Below are 27,369 nucleotides of genomic sequence, written 5' to 3'. Positions count from 1 at the left end.
ACGTGCAGCCACAGAAGTGTAAAAATAATAATTAAGTAAGTAGATAACTATAGAAAAAATTTCGACATTAATAAATCAAAAAATTTTAACAAGGTGCCTTTTTTTTCAATCGCTGAGTAATTTTATAGTATCAGGACTCTTCAATATTAATACAATTTTGATAGAAGCACAAGAACAAAGAAAAATAATCTTTACGCATTCCTTGAACCATAATTTTACGTTAAAGTGGCTGTATTCGTGGATATATTTTTTCTATCTTTTAAGTATGTATATGACTTTTATCTATCCCATAATTTATAAATAAAACTTTCAGATTTTTTTAATAATTTTTTTTTAAATGAAAAGTTTTTTTAGCTTTGAAGCTTTAATTACATACTATGAACACAAAGTCATTTAAAAAGCAAAAAATTTTAAGCTGCTACTAAGGGCCCTTAAATAATTTCTCTTTTTTACGATTTTTGTTTAATCTTTGATCCTTTTATCCTCTTTAAAAATAATAAAAATGTACTTAAATATACATGAACTTTGTTAACAAATTAATTTAAACAAACAACCTATTAATAAATTAATTTTGGTATAGGAACAAATTTTGATTGCATCAAATAAAAATTTGTGGTATTCGAAATTTTTTTTTCATCAAAAATAATAATTTTAAAACTAACTTTATTTGATCGTTTTCAAAGAACAAATAAAATATTTTCTTAAAATTGTCCAACATTGAACGAATATTCATATAATAAGTAATTTCTGAATTTTGGAGAGGGCAGCAAAAATGATTTGTATTCGGAGGTAAGATCGGCAACAAGAAAATTAATTATTTTCGCAAAAGTATGGCGTGCTTTGGTGAAAAAATACCTTCTGCCGAAGTATATATTCCAAATTTTCAATAATATGTTAAAAACGAATTTCATTTATTGAACAAGAAACAGAACAAGAGCGATTATCGGTAACGAATTAATGTCAGAATTTATATATAGAATACACATATTATTTCAGTGGAACAATATACCCAGAATTGACCGTTATTACCGCAGCGAATTTGACGTTCCGATAATCTTCTAAGGTTAACAACGAAAATCGTCAATGGTTATTGTTCACCGCTCTCCTTTCACAATAACTTTGTATTTTATATAGTTTTGCATTAGTCCTACTGCGATTTGCCTGATCTACCTTAACTAGTTTCAAAAATAAACATAAAATTAGCATAGGGAATTTTTAATTTTTTTTATTTACAAAAAAAAATCAAACACGTAAATTGTGAATTTAATTTTAAAGTTGTTAAATTTCTTTTATTAATTTTTCGTTTTTTTTTTTTTGCAGAAGAGCTTCCACATCAACAGTATCATCAGCATCGCCGTGAAGGTCATCATCATGGCTTATACAATCAATATAATCAATATACAAATAATGAACATGAAACAAATTATAGAAGTAATTTTGACAATAAATATTATGAATTGAAGAAGCATAGTAGGTAAGTCAAAATTTTAATGTAACCTTTAAAACACTATTTTGAACTCACTACAGGATTACAGACATAATATACATTGTCATAAAATATACAAAATTTGAATAAATTGATAAAACTTACAAGCTCTACTAGTAGTAGTAAGAGGGGGGGGGGGGGGGGTGGGCTCCACCCGTACACCAGCGCAAGGCCCAGGCACTAGGCCAACAGAAAAAGGCCCGTCGGCAACCCCCAGAAAACACGCAATAACCCCCATGCACTTCGACACACAAGACCCCCCTATCCGAACCAGCCAACCTCCCTGGCGAAGCCCCAACCCTCGCAAGATGATCTGCTATCTCATTACCTCGTATCCCGCTATGACCGGGAACCCAACACACAGTCACCCTGCACATAGTACAAAGTGCCCTAAGTTCCCCTCTGCATCGACCCACCAAAGCCGACCCAACCGAATAGGACTCGAAGGCCCCAATCGCCGCCCTACTATCCACAAAAATTGCCAGCCGCAATCCCCCACCGGTCTTGTTGCAGCCAATTCCGCCGCCCTAAGCATCGCCAAAATCTCTGCCTGGAAGACCCCACATCCTTCAGGCAGCCCAATCGATAGTTCCATCCCTTACTCCTTGGAGAAGACCCCCGCCCCCGTACCGTCCATGGTCTTACAACCATCCGTGTAAATGGATAACCCCTCATGCGTGCATAACCCCCCACACTACAATCCTCCCTTTGAGGAACCGCCACCCCATAATCAACCCTCCAGTCGGTGTATAGCACAACAAAATCAGACCTAACGTCCATAGGCCGCATCCCAGAATTCTACTGTGTGTGTATTCCCTGTTTTTAAGTATGCCCATCGCTTGTAACCTCAAGGCACTCCTCGCAGCCGCCGCTTTTACCTGCTCACCCAGCGGATCCAGGTCAAGAATAACCTCCAAACCCAAAGTGGGTGTAGTACGCAATGCACCCGTCACCCCAATACACGCAATACGCTGCACCCTCTCAAACTTCCCCCTTTCCCTATCCCGAAGCACCGCTCGCCTCCAGACCAATTCCCCATACGTCAGAATAGGCCAAACTACACACTCATACAACCAGTAGACTACTCGAGGACTCACTCACACCGTCTACCAGCCGCCCCCTTGCAGGCAAACAACGCAGTCGTGGCCCTCCTTACTCTATTCTCTATGTTTTCCCTCCACAGCAGCTTACTATCCATAATCACGCCCAGGTATCGCGCACAGCCCGCCAAACCTAGTTCGACTCCCGCCATCCTAGGCAGGACAAACCAGGACACCTTCCTTTTCCTCGTGAACAACACCAGCTCAGTTTTTACGGGGTTCACTGAAAGACTGCACCCCCGCGCCCAAACATATAGTCTATCAAGACCCCCCGCAATATTGCACTCAGTACTTCCGGGTATTTACCCGAGACCAGGATTGCCACATCATCCTCAAAGGCAGTAACTCTACATCTACTATCCCTCATGAGCCTAAGATAACCCTCCATAACCCCCCCTGAGAAGTGCCTCTCACCACTAGCATCCTCACCCTACTTGGGCCCCACTCGCCCACAACCATCCTAGTAGTAAGCATTTGCTCTATCCACCTGATTACGCCCTCCTCTACTCCTACATCTTCAAGAGCTCCCACGATAGCTTAAACCTTTACATTATTGAAAGCACCCTCAACATCCAAGAAAGCAGCCAATGTATAATCCTTGTACTGCAGAGACACCTCCAACTGCGTGACCACCGCGTGGAGTGCCGTCTCCACAGATCTCCCTCTTCTGTAGGCATGCTGGTCATTTGACAGACCCGACTCCCTTTCCTCATTCCTTATAAATTTTTCCACTAACCTCTCCATGGTGACCACTCCTACCAGGCTTCGGCACAAAAACCGTCCTTACCTCTCTCCATTCTCTAGGAACATACCCCATATACAGGCAGCTACGAAAAATTACCATCAACCAAGCAATGATCACTCTCGGTGCCCTCCGCAGCATAATAGGCCACACCCCATCCGTTCCCGGAGACTTGTAGGGGCCAAAAGACTTAATAGCTCACTGTATCCTCTCCCCCGTAAAAATTTCTTTACCTAAAACTCGTACAGTCTCCGTTCCTCTCCTCGGAACCACCTTAGCTTTTGCTATGCCTTTTTCCTCGGGAATTGATCCCGGAAAGTGAACCTCCATCAGCTACCCCAACGTTTCTATACTAGAGCCAGCCCAAGTACCATCATCTCTTTTAACAAAACCAGGTACCAGGGGCTCCCCCGATAGTAGTCTTAAAAGCCCTCAGTTCCTTCTTATATTCTTCCCACATGGATGGGTTGCTTCCCCGCTTCGCCAAATTATGTAGCCTCTTCACTTTCCTTCTGGATTCACTAATTTCGTTACACTATCATGGTGGCCTACCACACTTTGCAGCGCGGTTAATTGGGCAATTGGCCTCGAAGGCCCTCCTCATAGCCGCACTCAGACACTCAACCGCATTGTCAATTGACTTGCCTCTTCTTATCAGTTCATGTACCGGCCCAGTGATGTCAGATTCCAGGGCCGCCGAGGACCCATCCCAATTTGCCCTTCGGAGGTTCTTAAAAAGCGCCCCCACCTCCGGTTGCAGATTTATCCTCCGATACCATCCAGTTACTGACTATTAAGGTGCCTAAATTAGTAGCCCATAGAGTGTGGCGCGCATTCGCATCACACCCAGCCAGTACATCGTGTCTCCACTTCCTGATAGCCTTTCTAAATTTTCCCGGCGGCGGCTCTGCCTTGCTATCGTAGGGCATATAGCATGAGATAAGAAGAAGAGGCAAATCCTTCTTCTTCCTCTCCCACCTCACCACAGTTGTATCGCCGTCACAAAAGTTATTTAAAAGTTTTAGTTCCTTCCTGGCGAAAATACAAGATCTCTGTCTACTTACTCCGATTTTGTAATACAGGACATAGTCCTTAAGCCTCAGGCCCCGTATTCTCGCATTTCCATCCAACCACGGCTCCTGAATGAGCGCAATGTGGATGCCATTAGCGCTCATGTACCCCACAAAATTGCCAGTAGCGGCCCTACTGTGATGGAGATTGACTTGTATAACCTCCATCTCCCGAACTGCCCGCCCCAAAAATCCTAAGCATCACCTTGGATAAGCTGAACCTTACCAATCCGCCATTTTTCTCCATATAGGGCACCGATTTCCTATTTATGCTCAGAAGGAAGTGTTGTCCAGTTTCCTTCCGAGAGTCCTCCTTAACCACAGTCTAGTCCTCAGCCCCGAGCTCCAGATTCTGTGCAATCAGTAGCCTGAGGATTTTCTCCGCTGCAACGTAGGGTTTGGGTACCCACAGCCACGGCTTCGGCCTCCGGTACCTTCCAACATTGAACCTAGGGACAGCCCGTAGTTTGGCCCCCTCCCGCTACCACCTTGTAGTCTCCATCCCATCCAGCTCCATCGAAAATGAGATCATCTGCTGAGCCAGATGAAAACACCTCCACTAGCTCAACCTGGATCCTTTCTTCCAGCCTTTGCCATTTTTCATGATCCAACCGGCCTTCCGGGTCGCTCTCATGCACGATGGCAACCTGCCTCCAATCCCCCATCTGCGAAGCTGTGCCTTTCGCTTTCTTATAGGTGCTCGGGAGAATACCATCGTCGGAACGTCCCCTCCTCTTCTGGAAGTGGTCCCTCTTAACCTCGGCTTTGTCCTTGGTTGGATGAGCCACCTTCCGAAGTACGGTCCCACTGGCGACTTAGCCCCACCTGGGGCCAAGCCCTCGCCGCCCGTCGTAGATCCGGACGATATTTGTGCTGATATCTCAGCACGCTCTTCAACACTCCTTTCAGACATCCTTCATAATAGTTGAGTTGTGGGATTCTCTTGGTTTTTCAGACCTCCCCCTCGACCTTATCGGCGTGGTTGCACCTGCCAAACACTGTAAAGATATACAGTATCCGCCGACATCGCTCTTGGGTTCTTTAGTCCTATATAAGCCCCCCCACCACGACAAGGTGGAATGCCCCAAGGAGGTACAAGCTCTACTAGCTATTTTCATAGTTTCGGTAATTTAAAATTTTAAATATAGACACTTAAGCAACGAAGAATCACATAATTCCATGAAAAATTTCAAGAATTTTTCCTTTAAATGAAAATTCTTAAACAAGCAAAAACGTTTAAACTAAAAAGGCTTTGTATGAATTTAAAACCACTTTACTCTTAAAATAACAAAAAAAACACAATGTCAATATATTTCTTTTTTTTTTCTTTTAAATTTTACTTATTTTAAATCTTAAATAAGCAAAAAATATTTACTTAATATTTTCATTAACATTAAATAATAAATGAAATTTTTCCACGTAATTTTAATAATGCTTATTAAAAATTAAAATGCAGAAGAAGAAAAGTCATTAACAATAAAACCCCAAAAAATATAAGAAAAAAAGGATTTTATTTATCAAAAACCAAGTTGATCCTAAAAACACTAAGATATTAATAAAATTAAAACATGGGGTTCATTTCATTTGAATCAAGAAATCTAGCTGGAATTGCATATAAATCACTTGCAATCTAGCACATGTTTTTTTTACAACACTCAATTTTAAAGGCTGAATTAAACAGCTACAAGGGTAATTTAGGCGGACTTTCATATATTGTAAACCAAAATTTATATATTACATAAGACTTTCTTAAAAATACTAAATTACGCACTTGCATACCTTAGAAATTCACAACATTGCTGTTCTTCAAACGTTGTTAACAAAATTCTTTAATTTAATTCCACTTTCAAGGTACCTTAAAAAAGACTTGCGAAAATAAATCTAATTAAAATTAAAAAAATCTAAATCAGAATGCGAAACCCAACGAAGTTTTAGAGCAACTGCCTCCATTAGTTTATCTCAAATGCTTATTTAACATGTGTAGTCTTTTCTGCATTTAATTATCACAGAAAATTAACTATAATCTGCAGGGAACTAAATAAAATCGTTACGAGTAATCTAATTTAACATGAATTAGTTAGTCTGACAAAAAAATTTGTAAGAATTGCCAAATATGAAAACACAATTTTACGATATACAATAATATGCAACAACTTGATTTATGACTTATATGAATAGTGTTAAGAACGACAATACTTTAACATCTTAACTTTGCCTTAAATGGGCAACAGTTAGAACTATTATTATAATAATTTCTCTTCCACTTCTTTCATTCTCATTATAATATTCACAGAACAACTCATCAGTTAGATTAACAACTTATGCTCAAAATGCACTTTATATTAAAATTTAATAGCCCTTAAATCTTAATATTAAATGAATATTTTATTAAAATTTTTTTTTATTTTAAACACTTCTACTAACATATAAAAAATTATTTTCACTAAAATCTTGTATACAAACTTCTTTTTTCAAAATATTTATGAGACACTTTAGAAAAAACTTGGTAACACTTACTTTAAAGATAATATGAAATCATATACCTAACATAAATTTTGTAGGTACTTAAAACATATGCTCCCCCATCTTTTATAAAAACGAAGCCCGGTATAATAATATTATTATTTTGTGACACACCTTACTACATAATCCAAGTATTAAAAGTATGAAACTTCGGTATAGTGTGCATACAAATATACATACGTGAGCTATTTATAATATAAGAAAATTATGAATATACAAGAATAAATCCTTGAACTTTGTACAAAATATACCCAAAAGTTCTATATATACACAAACATACACAAAAAATATTTACGTTTCCATTTAGTTTATTAAGAGAAATAATAAAAGAAAAACAATAACAACAACAAAACGAAAAAGAGAAGGAATCAATTTTTCCCTTGTGACGTCATAGCGATTTACTTTCCTTTTTTATGTTTTGTATCAAATTTTTTTGTTCTTTGCTTTTATTGTTATTCTCTGAAAAGAGAATGCCCCTTCTAAAAAAAGTGATTCTATTCTGACAAAGAAATGACAACAAAAAAACTAACAATGTGTTCTTTTCCGTTCTCTCACTCTCTCCCATTCATTCTTTGTTCCCCCTCCATATCGTTCTCTTTTATGTTGTGTATAATATGTTCTTTCTTCTTGATTGTATCAGGTTAAATTTGAATAAGTGGTCCCAAAACCGGTTTTTTTATTATCCATCAAGGTATGGTTTTTCATTTTTCATCTTTTTTTTTGCATATTACTTTTCAAGTTTTGGTTTTATTTCAATATTTTTGGCTTATGAATTTTCATTTAAACTTTATAAAAAAAAAAAAAATTTTTTTTTCCGGCTGCTTGTATTATACACAAAAAAAAAATGAATGCATGGAAATCATAAGAAGAAAAATTACTGATGCGAAAACTGGGACCAAATTTTTTGGTTCTTTTTGGTTTCATGTAGTTTTTTTTAGTAAATATTTTCTTTTTTTTATTTTTTCTTAACTAAATAGCTGAAATTGTGTTCTTTGACTTATTTTTTGAGTTTTATCTCACAAAATGAAAATGTGAAAAAAGGATAATGATTTTTCTTTTTTATTTGCTTATTTTTTTATTCTTAATCATGTGAAATAAAATGGAATGTTATAGAAGAATTGGTATTGCATTCATTATTATTAAAATTTTTATGATTCAACTGATGTAAAATTTGGGAATTTATATTTAAGACATTTTGAAGATCAAGAGTGGAAATGGTATTTGACTTTTTGAGCTACAAGCAAAAGCATAACTTGTTCTAAAAATTTTAGCACGTGTAACATACTAATCGCTAATCCACCTATGAAAAATTTATAGTAAAAGATTTATAAAAAAATTAGAAAATAAAAGCAAGTAAAGTTCTGCGATTCTCTGACACAATTGGGAAACTGGCGGAAAATGAGGCCTTTTTGAGCAATCTATTAGATTTTATTTGCGCAATGACATAAAAATAAAATAAAAAATTTTTTTTAAATCTCTCAGAACTTAATTGACATTCTATGGGAGTTTGGGAAAACCGGTTTTGTCAAAAATTTCGCGGAACAGAAATTCAAGGGCTCCGCAACATTTTCTCATGGTATTTCACATGATTATATTTTTCTTAACTTTTTCCAGGCCGCTCTTGAAATTTTCGTGGGTGTACACTGGGTTGATTTCCGAAAAAAATACCCGAAGAAAACTTACAAGATGAGTCATACCTCATACGAATGTAAATGGTGACCTTCGTTTGTGATCAAAAAGAGCTTCAGCTCCATTCCAGACCCATATTTCTGAATGTCCTATTGTTCATCTTAATTCTTACATAAACTTCACATTATTCTTAAACAAAAAAAAAGCCTTGTTTATTATTATTATAGTTGCCAAGTCTTCAAGTATCCTTTTCAGTGAAAGTTTATCATCATTTGGTAGAGAAATGTAGTGAAAAACAAAAAATCTTTTAAAAAATATAAAGAAAGGGAAAAAAACCGTATTTTTGTTGTCTTATTCTTTTCAATTCTTTAGTTCTTTTTTTTGATGTTATTTTTAGGTCAAAATGCTCTTCAATTTAAGTGGTGTCTGAGGAAATGTACACATACAAATACTTACATACATTAAAATATATACAATGTATGAATATTATAGGTACACCTCTCTTTCTTTCGTATAACATTATATAAGTTTTGAATTGATGCAATAATTTAAAATTATGAAATAGAAAAAGATGGCAATATTGAATGACAAAAAAAGCAAAGAAAACAAAATAAAAATAAAACAATTTAAAAAAAAAACAAGAAAAATTTTAGTGTATAGAGTCAAAAAAAAGAGAAATATGAAATGTCTGAAGTAAGAAAGCCATACTAGTATTCAATGTGTTGTTAAGTGTTATACTCAACTGATAATATAAAGGAATATTTTTTTTTAAAGAGGATGAAAATTTTTAAGAAATTTATGATTTTATTTCTTTTTATGATAAAAACACTTCATTTTATGTTGTTTATGAATTGAAATGAATATTTTATCACTAAAAAAAATGATTACATCTTGTTAGTATATAACATTAAATATGGATAAATAATGAATGTAAACTAGTAAAATTAATGGAGAATATAATTTTTCTCGTTTGTATTTTTCTTGTTTTTTTCTCTTAGTTTTTGTTATTATTTGCTTCGTTAAATTGAGCAAGGAAATGTGGTTGATAAGTTGGTGGTTTTTATTCATCATGTACTCGTATGAGTAAAAAATATTTTTACTTACACATCATATAAGTATAAAAAAATAATTTATGAATTTAAGAAATGCTGAAAAGAATTATTTATGTTTTAAATTTAAGATTTAAATTTAAATTTAATTTTTTAAAGGTTTAATGTAAAATTTTAATTTTGGGTTTTCCCCTTAAAATTTTTTGCGGAATTTTTTTTTTTGAGTTGAACTTTTTGTTTTCTTAAATATTAATACTGAAATGTTGTTCAGATTTTCAATATAATTTGAAATTTTCATCTTATAATTCGAAAATCATCAAGGATCTTGTAAAATTAGAAGTTTTGTTTAAGGTTTTATAGTGAATACTTTAAATTTTTAATGAACAATATTGAGCATTTTACATTTATCGTACACCCAATTGAGTCATTTACATTTTACGTGAACAATATTGGTTTATTTACATGTTTTTGTAAAAATATTGAGTTTTTTAGGTTTTACGTAAACCATATTGGGTTATTTACGTTTTATATTAAAATATTGGATTTGTTTACGTTTTGTGTAAACAGTATTGGGTTATTTACGTTTTGCAATAATACGAAATTGGGTTATTTACGCATGTATTAATATATAAATTTTTTACAATTTTCGTAAACAATATTGGATTATTTACGATTTATATAAAAGTATATAGTTTTTTACGTTTTACGTAAATAATATTAGGTTATCTACGTTTTGTATCAAAATATTGAATTTTTTTACGTTTTGTGTAAACAACATTGGGTCATTTACGTTTTAAATAAAAGTACATAGTTTTTACGTTTTACGTAAATAATATTAGGTTATCTACGTTTCGTATCAAAATATTGAGTTTCTTACATTTTACGTAAAAAATGTTGGGTTATTTACATTTTTTATTAAAATTACGAGTTTTTTACGTTTTGAGTAAACAATATTGGGTTACTTACGTTTTGTATTAAAATATTAATTTTTTACGTTTTATGTAAACAATAATAGGTTATTTACGTTTTATATTATCTATTTTACATGAAAATATTGCGTTTTTTTACGTTTTACGTAAACAGTATTGGGTTATTTACGTTTTCTATTAAAATATTGAGTTTCTTACGTTTTATGTAAACAATATTGGGTTAATTACATTTTGTATTAAAATATTGAGTTTTTTACGTTTTATGTAATAAATATTTGGTTATTTATGTTTTGTATAAAAGTATTGAATATTTTAGATTTTACAAAACAATATTGCAATACAAAATTTAATATAAAAGAATGGAGTTTTTTACGTTTCACCTAAACCATATTAAATATTAAAATATTTAGTTTAAATGAAAAAGTTGAATTAAGTTTGATAACACTTAGACCAATAAAAATGAATACAATATTGATACTAAAAGATTTAAAGGACACGAATTAAGTGAGGTAACAAAATTCAAAAAAATATCACTTATATGAAAATTTACAAGTTTGTGTTCAAATACAAAAATTAATCGCAAGCAATTGCAAAAATCCTTAAAAAAATTTCCTTTTCAATGTTCAACATAAAATGAATGCATATTCCTACATTTTCTACCATAGCATTTTAGAATTTTCCATATGGATTTTATTATAATAATTTCATTTATTGTACATTTAATTTTACAAGCAAATAATGCCATTATTTTATTTTTATTACTTTTAAAAGCATTTTAAATGAAAATCCTTTAAACTTTATTGTTTTATAAAATAATCCTTTATATTAAAACTATGCACAATATTTTGTATTCTTAAAATAAAGTTATACTTAAAAAAAATTTAAATGAATGCAAAAATTTTGAAAAAAAAAGATTAAAGAATAAAATTTGAAGATAGAAAGAAAAACCATATTCATAATTATCTTATAATTTATATTTTTGACATCATCACTTAATTACATACATATTTACATAACTAAATTACTCATGTATTTTACATGTTTATTATTTTAAACAAAACAAAAATAGAAACACAAATAAAAAGGAGTAATTCGACAAGAAAACAAAAAATGTTTTGTTTTTTTTTTTTTTTAAATGTTTTCAAAAGTGACACACATTAAGAGTACAAGAAAAAGATTAAAATTTTATTACTAAAATATTTTTTATTGTTTGTACTTTATTGTCACAAGGATTTATTTTTAAAAAATAAATTATTATGAATTTCAATTGTTTTAATTGGATTATGAAAATTTAAACCCACTTATAATCATCCTAAAGTGCTAAAATTATATAAAATTCTAAGTTTCCAAGCTTTAGCAATTTCAGCTGAATTCGTTCTCTCGCATTATTTACTCATAGCCGTTCTGATAAATTCGTTACCGCTTCATGATCTATTAAAGTGAAATTTTACTCTCATTTTGGAACAATTTTTTCTCTCTCTCTAAAAAACTTGATTCAATTACAATTTTGATAAACAACTGAATTTAGATTCAACAAATTGACTGAATACTTACATAATTTAGACCGTTTCAAATTGCTTAGCTGAAGTAATGCAGATAACAGCATTTTTAAAAATTACAGCTTTCTAATACCGTATAGTTACTATTAATAAAATTATTCGAATTGCAAAAATTCGAAAAATGCGAATTCGACAAAAATAAGAAAATATCAAATTTAACACAATATGACACGAATTATTTAAGTTGACTCTAATTGATCAAGAAGTTTAACACTAACTAATAGATCAGAGAGATATGATATATGATTTTCTTAAATTTTAATTTATTGTGTTAAAAATAATTAAAATGTCGCCATTATTTCAAGAGTATTCATAATTATTCTTAAAAATCTATCATGTGCAACCAATTCTTAAAACAATATCTCATTCCAAATACATAATTGTAATATGAAAAACTATAACATTCAATACACAACACGACACAGCTACACAATGCTATACTACAGTTTAAATAGGAAGTATTTAGTAAGTGTGAAAATGTGAAGAAACACTTACAACTCATGAAAAAAATAACTCAGAATAGTATACAATTAGAAAATATTTAGAACTCCAATTAAACCAAGTCAAAATAATTTAAAAACATTCTTATGATTTGCAAACATGTCACCCAGAACTCATCACTCTCAAACATACTACATAGTTTTATTATGAACAGTTGAATGGATATTGTCAATATTATAACCAAAAAAAAAGAAAACAAAAACCATTATTATTAAAAATTTTAAGAACAGTCATTTAAAGAAACAAGCCTCTAAGGAAAATACGTAGGTACCATAGTACAGTAGCTAGTCATTAAAAAAATATTTTAAAAATAATGTTACAAGTGGGCAGACCAACTCCATGTATAAGTATATAACATTTATTGTTAACTGTTATATTTTTATCTCTTAATTTTGTTTTCCATTTTTTTTTTGTTTTTCTTTAAGCAAACAGGAAAACAATTCATATTTAGTGCATCTGTAATTAAAAAACAAAACAAAAAAAAATTAAACATAGAAAAAAAAACAAAAATTCAAATTATGGTGGCATGTTTCAGTGTATGTTTTACATAATATCATTGTAAATGTAAATTAACAAAAAACTAAAACATTTGCTATCTCATCAACATATACGTATATAGAAGCACACATATATTATGTATATAAGCGCATGTGAGTACTAAACATATGCAAAAAAAAAATATAAATGCAAAATAATAGAACAGTTTTTGCATATGTGCATTGTTCTGATGACGTAAGTGGGTTGAATAATTTTCTACCTTAAAATATTTAAATGGTATATGCCAGAAGCATAACACTGTATTTTAATTGTACATATGTACGTACATATGCATATGTACAACAAAATCACCCAGCATAATACCGGAATTAAAAGAAAATATGAAAATGTTTTTTTTTTATTTTTATTCTTTTTTTCATCATGTTTTGTAGTTTGTTTTTTTTTTTTTTTTGCTTTTTCTCTGACAAAAGGATAATAAACACGGAATTTTAGTCATATTTTTGTTATTTTATTCTATTTATTTTTTTTTTCTTCTTTAGTTTGCATGATTGTCAAGGATTCACATGCATGTATGCAATCAAATCTACAATAATAATGACAACATTCCATTTTGTTTATGCATAATATAATGTATGTACGTGTGTATACAGTGATATATTCGAATATATTATTATAGTTATGGAAATGAAGGATATATTTTATAGTTTAGATTTGATACAAAAATATATAATGCTTTTTTACATAATATTATGAGCATCCATAACATTCTGTAAACATTCTGGTGTCTTGTTTTTCATTCATTCATGCAATTTCTTTTGTTTTGTTCTAATATTTACAAATGTATATTAGAATGTGTTCGGTATGATATATAGTAAACATTTTATATATCTACATAATATTTACGTTTATACAAAACAAAAATTATATTTTAATAAAAAATTTAAATTAAATTTTAATAAAAGTGTTGTAAATTTGGCATTGGCTGCATAATAATAATATTGTAAAATCGATGTATATTACGGGATTTTTGGAATAGAAAACTACTCTTATAGCTATATCAGTGGCAACAAGCACTGAGAACAACAAAAGATTTAAGTTTGTATAAGTGATTTCGAAAACTTTAAAATAAATTTCGATTCAATTACGCATATAAAAAAATTTGTCACTATCTCGAAATAAGTGGTTTGTTATTGGTAAAAAATATGTTTTCTGCTGTTGACTCGATCTACGCGACTACTGCAAATGTACATAGTTATTGGAATTAGCCATTTGGAATTAGACGAAGTGTGTATTTGACAATAATTCTGGCTACAATAGTCGTAAAACCACCAAATTTTGTGAGCCTATGAACTTCAAAACGGAGAATATTCCACTGACCACTGATTATTTTCAAAATCATTTATTTAGAATTTTGTAACCAATAATTCTTTTGGGTAAATTTTCGGGATAAATGTAGAGTGAAATTTATTTAATGTATATGAATTTTATTTGCTAATAATATAATTATAAGCTATCGAATTTAGTTTTATTTTTAGAAAGATTATTAAAAGAATTATTAAAGGGACTTTATTAATAGTTTTACATATTAGATTCAAAATTTTATAAATTTTCAGAAAATTTAATTATCAATTGCAAAAATATTGCAAATTATGAATTTGTTTTAAAAGTGCTTTTATATTTGGGACGGTTTAATAATTTTAAATTTCAAAAATTTAAATTTTATAATAATTAAGTGGGTATTCAAGGAAGCATAATCATTTTGTGTGAAAGTTCGTATTAGTAACGATTAGAGCCGGTTAAGAAGAATCAGCGCACAACAAAACTTCTTACAAGTCTATTTTATTTAGACATTTACTCTTCAAGCATCCATCTGATATACAGCTGGTCAGGTGAATGTAAAGCAGAGCTGGTGTTTGCATAATATCAATTTGAACGGTGTCACTCTTGATTTTATTATGAAATTTTTCATCTTAAGTTCTCTTCGTTTTTTTCAGTTTTTTATGTCTGTTTTGACTCGTCTAAGTATTTAGTGACTTGTCCTGCGAAACATTATCTCCAAAATTTTTCTTTATATTTATATACTATAAATATTTATATACTTTTATATTTATATACTTTTCTTTATATTTATATACTTATAAGTATAGTATTTAAATACTATACTTACGAGTTTCGGTACTGCGATAGTACTTCTCTCTGCTTCTCTTATGTTAAAATTGAAACAGGTTTGTTCAGACCCCCTTTATTCAGTGGGTTCCGCTTTTGCTCTCATATTTAAATAAGCACTGAAACTGCGTCAGATGGAAGATAGTATCACAATACCACAGGTCGATCAGTTTTGCAGTACACTCACTATGGCTCCCATGTTGTTTTCATACCTGGATTGTCTGCTTTATAAATTAATTTTAAAATAAACAATTAATTAAATTATTAAAAACAAAATAGTGATAAAAATTCAAGTCTTGCATCACTAATTGCATTTAAGGTTATTTGTTTTTTATTCAAATTCGTATTTTTTAATTGGCTTCAAATGGGTTTTTTTTTTTGAAGCTTAATCACCTCAATCAATACACACAAAAAAAATAAGTTTTATTAAATTAAAATCTAAATTAAGTTATTCATTGAATTTTTCTCAGGTTATCGAAATAAAAAAAAGAAAAGTCAACCAAAGAGTAACTCTTGATCCATTTCATTTAAAGTGGTTTTTTTTCCAATACAAATTGTATATAGCATGGAATTCCATTCTATCGAATTGAGTATTTCAGAAAGAGTGTATGTTGGAAATAAAAAATTGATTTCTTCTTGAATGAGAAAAAAATTAATTATTTTTATTTTATTTACCACTCCTAACAATTGAATTTTTCATTCAATTCCATTTATTTTTTACTAAAGAATTTAAAGAATTTTTTATAAAATGTTAAAATGTATTTTTTAATTTTTATGAATGGTGCTATTTTTAGAACAAAATACAGTTGATGACGATATTAGGAAAAAAATTTCTACAAAAATCTTCAACAGCTTCATTATTTGTCTACCTTGTTCGGTTAGAGGGTAAATTGTTTGTCTTATGAATGTAAAGTGTCTCGATAAATAAAACATCAGTTAAAACTATGACTTCCAAATAAGCATAGCAATGAACCGATTGAATATTAAACTTATTTAATATATTAAGCAATTTCAAAAGAAAACTTTGGTAACTGATGAGTTGGCGGTCACACTTCCACAAGGAACATAAACCCTCTTCTTTTTGTTGCAGTTTATTAAGTACACACTTCTTACGTAAAGTTGACAAAATAATTTTTGCTAAAAACAATATGTTTTGTTTAGAACAAAGAAAAGTCGTCCACATTTTCAGTATCTATCTCAGCTCAAATTTTTCAATAATAATTCTTGATTTTCTAGTTTATTTATTTACCAGTTATTTTTGCAATTAAATTATGAATACTACAACCATACTCTTTAAACTAGGTTTTTAAAAACAATCTACTGCATTATTTGATTTACTTTCATTTATATATGTATTGAAATAATGAAATATTGCATACATTTAGGATAAGCCAAAAAAGAAATTGAAAGAAGCACTAATAATAATAGTCGAATTCAATGGTTAAATAAGTAATATTTTTCGATAGCATGGAATTTATTGCTTTTATAAAAATTTCGGAAAGCTTGCAGTCGCGGAAATATAAAGCGCTAAATTAACTTCTACGAGTTTCGTAATGTGATGACTTAGAAGAGCGTGGAAGTGGAAAATAATTTTTTTTTCAACGAAATAGACTACTTATCAGTGTCTAAAAGATGATAAGAGAAGCTGCAAACACTACTTTTGCGCTTGGAAAATTAAAAAATTTTTGTGATTTCGATACTATAAATAGTCAAAAACGTTCTTTTGAGAAGTTTTTGGGTCGATAACTCTAACAGGGGGAAGATATGTAAACTGAATATGTTTCTAATAGAGATTTTGTAACCTGCTTGTGTTTATAAAATTTCAGCTGTTTATCTGAAAGGGTATTGAAGTTTTCTAAAATGACAAATGAGTCCGAAGATAAAGTCCAAAAAATTTTTAATCAATACTTAACCTCTGAACATTAATGTAATATTTTTTATTTCCATATAAGACCAATAAGTATTTAAAGAAATTTAAGGAAGTTCAAATTCATAAAACTAACAATTTTCCATCTTCTTTTATAAATGCGTTTAACTTACTTTAACCCTACTTTAAGTTAATAAATTACTAAACATAAACATTAGTAACTACTCGAAGTACAAACTTTTACCAGATAATCCACATAATACGAATTTATTTTACATAAAACTGCACTTAAGTATTTGGATACTTAATGGAAAATTATGGTGAGAAAAAAAAATTTAGTAATAACTCTTAAGAAAGAAACTTTAAACACCTTACTTAATAACTTTAAATGTCGCATCAAAAATGCAAAATATTCAAATTTCAAGAGCAACCTTATAACAAGCAAGGATAAATAAAAGAAAAATAACTACAACTTTCTATTATTTTCAAGTTTTTATTATGGTTGTTGCAATATATTTTTTTGCATTTTAGTTTTAAAAGAATTTAAATAAATGGAAATTTTATTATAGGAATAGGTAAGGGTACCTTCATTCCACATTCATATACGAGCATAGCATTAAGATTACTATTACCAATATTCATGTATGCATTTCTGCATAAACTAACATACGTGCATTCATTAAATATCCTTTGTGAATTGGGTGTTTTATAAGCTCTTAATACAATTTTTTTTTCTATTTTTAGTTCGTTTATTTCATAAGATTTTATTTAAATTAAAGAGATAGAGAGAAGAAAAGGGTTCTTTTTTGTGGTAATTTACAGAAAAATTCACATAAACACAAACACATTAAAATATTTAAATTAAAAGTAAATAAAATTAAAATAAAAAATGAAAAAGGATATAAGGTTTTTTTTCAATCAAAGTTGAAAAAAAACAAAAACCGAATTTTACTTATTTTTTTCAAACCAATTTTCAAAAACGAATCAGAATTTATGATGGATTGGAAATTCTTTGACCCACATTATGAGGACCACAAAATTTTTCTCTCTTTTTCATTCTAATTTTATTATTTTAATAAAATTATGTAAACTTATTCTGAATATTAATTGAAGGTAACAAAAATATTTCCTTTTTTTTTTAAATATGCATAAAGGAAAACACAAAAATATTGAATATGTGGGCATAGCAAATGTGTTATTTTTAAAAGAGGAACAAAAAAAATGAATTTATTTGGACTGAAAATTTTTTGGTTTCTAAAAAAAACCGTAATGAATTGACAGAAGATGCTAAGTGTGTTAAATTTTGAGATTCTTCAACAATCAACACTCTTTGGCACTCAAATTTCATGAAAAATCTCTTGCACTGTTAAATCCAAAAAATTTTTTTGCAAATCACTCTTAGCAATTTTAAATTTTACTTTGCACCAACTTCCTTTTAGTACGAGTACAATCATTTTCATACCTACACAGAGAAAAACTAAGGTATTCAAAAAAAGGGACAAGAAAAAAAAAATATTCATATTATTTGCTATCAACCATGCCGGACCGCTTCAAAGAATGCAATTTTCAAGTATACGTTACAAAAAAAAAACAGAAATTGAAGAAAACTAATTTTCATGGTAAATTGTCCATGATAAAATGAAATTAAAATGAAAAGAGAACTAAAAGAAAAACAAGCAATAAATCCGGAATAATAACGGAAAAACGAAAAAAAAAAACATGGAGTCCTTGAAAAAATACAAGTGTAATATGCAAATAAAATTCATTCCGCAAATGTTTATTTTTTCATATAGGCCCACTATAGATATGTAGGACATTATTGAATTTAAAAATTCATCATTATTGTCGGTTAACTAGCTATGATGCGGAAATAAAAAGAAATGCAAATTTATTGAAATTTTCCTTTGAGCGAATATGAAGTAGGCCTACACATACGTATAAAAACGAGAGTAGACGGAATTGAGAACTGCCATATAAATTTATACAAACTCGACTACAGTTTTCTAAAATTTGTTTCTAGTTTTGGGACAATGTTAGTTTGTATAATATTAATTAATGCTTGGCCTAAACATTTCTTCTCTTAATAAGAAGAAGCAGCGATTTTGTAAATAAAAGCTAATTTGTGCCAAATTTGACTAATGTATGTAACTTGAATGTTTTTTCTTCAAAATTTGATTAAATTTATTTAAAATCATGTGACAGAAGAAATATACTAAAACAACCTTATCAAATTTTGACAAAAATATGGATACCTTATTTGACTATGTACAAAATTTCAGTGTCGTAGCTCTGAATATTCTTTGAGTCGTAATTATTATTGAAGTTATATATGGTAGTTATTCGTACTGTCCTAATTCCTTGGTCCTCATGAAATATAGGTCTGAAGAACAAAACACTTGTAGAATTAAAATTCAAAGGTATTTGGATTTAATTAAGGAAAAATCAGATAAAAACCAATTTCGTACTTCCAAATTTAATTAAAATTTTTGATATTAGCACTGTTAATATTAATGAATATTTAGAATGAATACATTTTTTGAATATATTACAATTTTAATAAAAATTGGTACTCGATGCCAATAAAATCTGAAACAATGAAATTATTTTGATTACTACAAAATTCAATTCACCAAACTATTGTTAAAATTTTTTGATAATTTTAAAAGCTATTTTTAAAAATATTTCAAATATTTTAGCTGTGATTAAGCATAGAATTAAATTAAAAAATTTTATATACAATACAGCCATTTTAACTTTATTTTATCCTCGAAATTTTCATATAATAAAATTGTTGATATTTTTTCTTTTTATTATTTTACAGGAATTCATTTAATAGAAAATATCGACGTCATTTAAATGATAACAATAATGGTTATAGTATGAGAAGAAGTTTGGGTGGTAGTGGTGGTGGTCTTAATGGAAATAGTAATATTGGTGTTGGTAATTATGGTAATAGCAGTATTATAAATGATGCAGCTTATTCAATTCAAGCATCAATAAATAATGGTGCTATCAGCGCTAGTAGTAATAGTGAAGGAAGTGGTTATGGTAGTGGTTTTCTATCAACCGGTAGTATAAGTAGTAGTAGTATTGGTAGTGGTGGCGGTAGTATAAGTCCTAGTAATAGTCATATAAATGAAGCAACATCAAAATATCATTCACATATACCATATAATGGTACATATGCAATGAGTGGTATACAAATTGAAATTGGTGAACATCATATTAATAATCATGGTAGATTAGAAATAACATGTTTAGCAACAATACCAGCACATGTTGCTCCTGGTGAACAATATGCCGATTATAAAACACATTCTGTTAAAAGTAAGTACATAATATTATAATATGTACATATATATTTTATGAAAATTTTACAATAATAATAATAATATTAGCATAATTTGGATTATAATGAGAAAATAAATTCCTATTATATGCACACACATAATACATATATAAAAATTGTAAACAGAAGGATATAGGTTTTCAGTAATTTATAAATAAAATTTAAAAGGATTTATAAACGAATATTTGAACAGGAAATTGTTGGGTAAAATTTTATGTACGGTGATGATAATTACATGTATGGTTTATTAAATCAGGGAAATTGTAATTATCAAAGCTTATAATTTGGTTAATTCTTCGCTAAAATTTTCTCATTTATATTTTCCGTTCGTCTTTGCATATTTTTTTCATAACATGTTCTATGAAACTTTGCATCTAAATTTAGCAAATGTTTATCGAATCAAAATAGTTAATGCGCCTTTACACAGCCAATTGTAAAAAAACAAGAGCTCACTAGTTCTAATTAATGCGTTAAACCTTAGACCTTCAATATTATTAGGATTCTTGTTAACCTTTTGACTCCATTTTGCTCGCTTAATTATAGTCACAATCACATTTAATGTAGCATAACCTATTATGTAATAAAAACACCATATTTGTTTTATTTTATTTTATTGATCTACAATTTATGCTTTTGATTAGAACCTAAATTGTAATCATAAATCCTTGCTGTTCAAACGAAATAAATTTGAATATAAATTTATATGCTGGAAAATGAGAAATAAGTGATAAAAAAAACTTTTAATTTAAGCCTAATTTATGAATTATGACATTGTCGTCCAACCATTTTACAATTTTTTCACAAAATTTTGTTATAATATTAAATTATAATTAAAATACTTATGAAATAACCACAGATTGTATTTTATAATTAAAAATATCCCGACATAAATTTACAGGAAAAAGAAATTTGCAATTTTAATCAAAAAACCCCAACATCAACCAAAAACAAGAAAAAATTAGCTTCGAAAATATTTCATAATAAAATTTCTCATGTTCATGATGATGAAAAATCATGATCATAAACATAAAAATAATTGCAATTTAGTTCTAAAATGTCACTTCAATTTGCTTTATTAAGTATCCCTAACTGGTTATTTGTTATAGAGTGCCATCATTATTGTTTATCAACGCGAAATATTAAAATTTTCTCTTTTCCTTTTTGTCAGAATAGAACCGTTGAAGTGGTTTTATATCAAATTATTTAGGTACCAAAAGTGTATTCTTCATTCTTGTGAATTTCTCATTCCCGCCGCCCCCCCCCCCTCCCTTTCTTATTTTCCTCTCATATTTTGATTATTCATTACTATGCTTTACATTCTGTAAAACTATTACTTTGCGATTTCAAAAAAAAAAAAGGATAAAAAATTTGTCATAGTTTGAGTTACAAAAGGCACTACTCTATATATACATAAAACATAAAGCTTGAAAATAAAAATGAAAAATTAGTTTTTTAGTTGAATCATGAATTCTATTTAAAATTCCTTCTATAATAACAGAATCAGCAGTAGCAATAGCTGTAGCAATAATGGCAGCTTATACCGAATATCTTTGCATCAAAAAGAATACAATATTATTATACACACATAGTAAAATGAAAACTTGTGAAGTGTTAATTTTAAGTGGCCTTAAGCAATATCATTTTTTTTTTCTTTCCTATATTTTACAAATAAACCACAAGCGTTGAATAGAAAAATTTGTTAAAAAAAAACAACAAAAAACCAAACAAAAATTAAAAAACAAAATTCTTCTCACTCATTCTTTTAAAAAATTTTCGAGTCCTTGACATTTTTTTAAAAAGAATTTTTTATATACTTCTATGTTAGTGATTTAAGATAGTTAGTAATAAAGATGATGATAGTGACGACAATATTAGTGATGATAACGATGATGTAATCATAGAATATTTTCATTTTCCAGTTTAAAGCCTAAGATTTTCATTTTGGTTTTTTTTCTATTTTATTTTATTTCTTTAGTAATGTTGTGTAAAGTGGAAATGTACTTGGAGTTTTTGTCATACAAGTTCGTCCAGTTGGTAATTAATGTTCTTAACTAGTTTGGAATATGTTTTGAAAATTAATCTGAAGGAAATAGGAGAAATCACCTTGTAATAAACACATGAATTTACTACATGATCGTAAACACAGGCTTGTCCCCAAAGCTTTATTTCATAAAATGTCAAAACTTAATTTAACTGCATTGCGGCATGTTATCGCAAGAGTAAAAAACTTTAATAAAATAAAATTCCACTATTTTATTCTTATAATTTGTTTTACTGTTGTGACACTCTCAAAATTTTCTTATATAAAAATAGAAGGAAAACCAAAATAATATATTTTTTTACAACACCCCATTGCTTTCTGTGTCTCTCTTCAAACTTTGCAGAAGGAAATATTTTGAGAGTTTGTTGTAACAAAATTTTCTCTTGTAGTCAATTTTTGATTCTCTTCGGTTAATTCATTTTAATAAGTTCAAGCAATTTCTTGCTTACGTGGAAATTAAAATTTTCGTAAACCAACGAATTCATTTAAAAAAAAATTTTTCATTTTCTGCTCACTACTCTTTACTACTTACTTGCTTTATTTTTGTCAAAACTTCGAATTTTTCTCCTTTCCTTTATCTAATAACAATTTTTAAAGAAAAGCACAAAATAAATAAATAACATCATCGCGCCTTAAAATTCTTCATCAGATACTTATGTTGGAGTCTCGTTGATTTGCAAATTACAAACATTTTTGTAATTTGAAAGCAAAAAAAAAAAATTTAAAGATAGCAATTTAGAAAATATTTTTAACTCATTTCTCTTAACCCACATTATATTATATAAGTATAACACCTACACAGTTTATCAAATAATTTGACATTCAATTTGCATATTTTACATAAAGATTATTAACATTTTCTTTAAACAACCAACTATTTGTATAACAGTTAGTTTACTGAATTATATCGGAATCTCTCAGAGAACGTAGATAATATTAAAATATTTTATCTTAAAGATCTTTTTTATCGTGATTTATTAATTAAAATTTATTATAATAATAATTTGTTAAGTAAATATTCTTAAGAAATTAAAAAATTTTTGTTTGAAGAAAATTTTGAATTTTTTATGGTTCTTTGTTTTTTTGTTTTGTTGATTTTATTATAGTCAAAGTGATGACACCTTCAGGCACTTTATTAAGCTTAACTTTAATAAAAGTGTATAAGAAAGTTAAAATTTATTCTTAAAGGTTAAAAACATTAATAAAAAAAAATGGAAATTTTTAAGAATAATTTTGAATAAATGAAATTTTTTTGGAAAATTAATTATTTCAAATAAAAAAAATAATAAGTGAGTTGAATTTTTTGATTTTCATTTCATAAAGTTTAAGCAATACTAATTTAAAAAGTTCTAAAATTGATTGAGATTGATTGAGACATTTTCAAATGTTTATTGGCAATATTTGAAAAGTGTATACTGGTAATGCTATTAGTAAAACTAAATTTAAAATTTTTTACCAAAGTAAGAAATAAATATCTGATGATGGCCCAGATATTTAAGAGAGAAATTGAATGATTGCATAAATTATAAATTCGTAGCGCAAGTAAGTAAGCCATACAGATAGCCCTTACTTTGGTTTTCGTACCCTGATATTCCTAAAAATTTCATATTCATGAATTCATAATTATACTAAAATCCAAGGACACAAGTTAATTTATTTTTATATTACACACAAAAATCTAAACATCAAATTCCTGGCACCTGATTTATTCCAAAACTTTTGTGGTGTCTGAGGCAAGTAAGACACAGATATCTCTGTATAAATAAATTATTTACAATTTGATGCCAATATGTGACCTTCTTTATTGTATTTAATGTATCCTTGTTGCAGTCATAAAGCTTTTTAATTCTTAAGTATAAGAAATGAAACAAAAGCTTTTTAAGTGAATATGCTATTATTATCAATAATTTTGTGTTGAACTTTTCACATCTGTACTTTGATTCAGCTTACGTAATATTGCTTATTATGCTTTTCATTAAAATTAGACAACAAATTAATTTTAAAATATTACAAAATTTTGCGTATAACAATCTTAAGTATACTAATAATTTTTTAACCAGATAACCCGGTAATGCAACAGATTAATTAGTCGCAAAATTTTGTTGTTTTTTCGTTATTGATTAAATTCTCATTTGAAATAAAAATTATTTATTATTAGACATTCTTCAAATCAATTTTTACAATCAAAAATTTTACAAAACTAAACACTTTTTTAATAAAATTTTAATTTAACCCCCCTATAAATAGCGCTACTAAATACTTTTTAAATTATTTCTTCATCTAATATACAATATAAATTCTCTTTTACTCCATTCATATATCATAGTTGATGTTGAGAGAAGGCCAAAACCACTTCCAAATAAAACAACATTTGATCAACAATCAACACCGCAAGTACCAGATGGTATGGCACAATTAGCAAATAATAACAGTTCGAATAGTGTTAGTATAAATCGTGTTTTACCAATTAATTTAATATTATCATGTTTAACAATATTAAGAGTTTAAAATTCAAAATTTGTATATATATATTTATTTATTATATTAATTAATTTATTTATTTATTAAATAATAATTATAATTATTATTATAAATACAAAAAAAAAGAGAAGAAAAGAATTAAAAAACCAATAATTAGACAAATAATAAATTTGATTAAAATACGCATAAAATTTATAAAATATATATTAATTGTAATTTTATTGTAAAAAGAAAAAAACTAAAAAAAATAATAAACTATTTTTTAAGAAAGAAATAATTAAAAATATATATAAAAAAAATTAATAATAAATAAATTATGAATAATAAAATATATTAAATTGAAATTAAATTTTAGAATTAAAATTTCCGGAACGTGAACGAGAGGAATATTATATATGTATATATATATACAAATAATATTTATAATAATTAATTTTAAAACAAAATATATGAAATATAAAATTAAAAATTATTATAATAAATTATAATAATAATAATGGTAAATTAACTAAAAAATGAATGTTAAATTTATTATTGAAATACTAAAAAAAAATTTGTGTAAAAAAAATATGAAACTAAAATATTTATTAATTTAAATAAAAAATAAAGAACAATTTGTACATTTGCTTGAAATTAAATGAGAAAATAAAACTTAAAAAATATACATATATATATAATATATAAAATAATTTACATACTAAATTATAAAAATACAAAATGTTATTTTAAAAATATTTAATATTATTAAAAAATCGCCTAATCTGACAGCTAGAATTATTAATAAAAATTAAAAATAAACTAAAATTAAATTTAATTTAAAAATTAAAAAAATATATTGTAAAATAATATATTTAATAAATTATAATTATAATAATGAGATTAAAGACGAAAAAATTTTTAGTTTAATTAATTTTAATAAAACAAAAAATAAAATTAAATTTTGTATTTATGAATAATTTTTAATTTCAATAAATTTGCAAAAAATAAATATGCTAAATATGTTTTATTTGAACTAAAAATTATACAAAGACATTTTGTTTTTTTTTATTAATATAAAATTTCAGTAAAAATCAACAACAAAAAAAACAAATCTCATATATTTTAAATGCATAATATTATATGTATACTTAATTACAATATATAGACTAAAAATACAAATTATTGTTGGTAAAAAATTATGAAAAAAAAATCAAAATATATTAAAAATAAAAATACAAAAAATAGAACAATTAAAATGAATAAAAAAAAAAAAAATCAGTATTTTTAGAACATTTAAATCATATTTTGCGTATTCTACTTATAAATTTATATAAAATATTTACATATACAAATATATTCATACATATACATATAATATAATAATAATGATAATAAAAAAAAAAAATTTTAATTTATTATTTGAAAACCGATAAGACTTATAAAACAAAATATTTATTTAAGAATACAATAAAAATATGAAAAACAGAATTAGAGATTTTTTTTTAATTAAATTTTCTTTTTTTTGTAAATAGCTCTACATACTTACATATTCTTTTTTCTATTTACTTAATACTTAATTACAAAGATTATTATTATATTATAATAATTAAATTCAAATAAATTTTGTAATATTGCTTTGATTTGTTTTCGTGTTCTTAACCCTAACCTGCACTCCTCTATTTTTCTGTATTCAAATTTGGAATGTGAAATTAAATAACATTCCTTAAGGTAAAAGTCATTTACTTATAATTAGGGTATTGCATTTCCATAGTACACATTTAATTATAAAAATTATTAATTTCAGTAAATCTACAAAATATTCCAGCAGTAACTGCATTTAATCTAAATTTTTCACTGTCAAATTTTATATACAGCCTATTTGAAGCAGATTTCACAAAAGATGTTGTTTTACATTTTTTTAACAAAATTCGCAAAGTTTGATTAATATGTTAGCTCAAATTTAAGACGAAAAAATCGAATTGAAATTATGCGAAAAAATCAACCCCAATTTACCTATATTTAAGTTACTTGAAAAACACACATTAAATTTTGTTTTTGTTTTCCGATTCCAATTGACAGACAAAAATTTTGTTAATAGACAAATCAAAAATTTTAAAGTTGATAATTAAATAACCTTTTTTCAAAAAAAATTGAACGCGGCTAATAATTACAATTTCATAAGTGAAAATTTAATCAGGTTAGAGGTCTAGAATTTTAATCATTAATATAGTTTAATAATATTTCCGAAATTTAACAAATTAAGACTTATTTTTGTTAATTATTATAGAATTTATTTGAAATAACTATAAACTTACATACTTAATTATCCGACAAAATTATCAACAACAAACTTGATTAAAATGATAAAAAAATTAAATAATTACTTAAAACCTATAAAAA

General features: G+C 27.6%; 1 protein-coding gene across 2 annotated transcripts in view; it reads left to right on the top strand.

The window, feature by feature from the left end:
* LOC129611820 (probable cyclin-dependent serine/threonine-protein kinase DDB_G0292550) overlaps positions 1-25,157 on the top strand; it is a 164,057-nt gene extending 138,900 nt beyond the window's left edge. For both annotated transcript variants that reach the window (XM_055525194.1, XM_055525195.1), the window contains 3 exons: positions 1,321-1,474; positions 19,941-20,446; positions 24,836-25,157. In XM_055525194.1, coding sequence (XP_055381169.1) covers positions 1,321-1,474; positions 19,941-20,446; positions 24,836-25,017 — 842 coding nt within the window. In that variant the 3' untranslated portion in view covers positions 25,018-25,157. The remainder of the gene's footprint in view (positions 1-1,320; positions 1,475-19,940; positions 20,447-24,835) is intronic.
* Positions 25,158-27,369: the final 2,212 nt, after the last annotated feature.

Source organism: Condylostylus longicornis, unplaced genomic scaffold (assembly GCF_029603195.1).
Source record: "Condylostylus longicornis isolate FDR11 unplaced genomic scaffold, ASM2960319v2 ptg000055l, whole genome shotgun sequence".
NCBI lineage: Eukaryota > Metazoa > Arthropoda > Insecta > Diptera > Dolichopodidae > Condylostylus > Condylostylus longicornis.
Note: the sequence above shows the minus strand (reverse complement) of the source record. Positions and strands in the feature narration are given on the sequence as shown.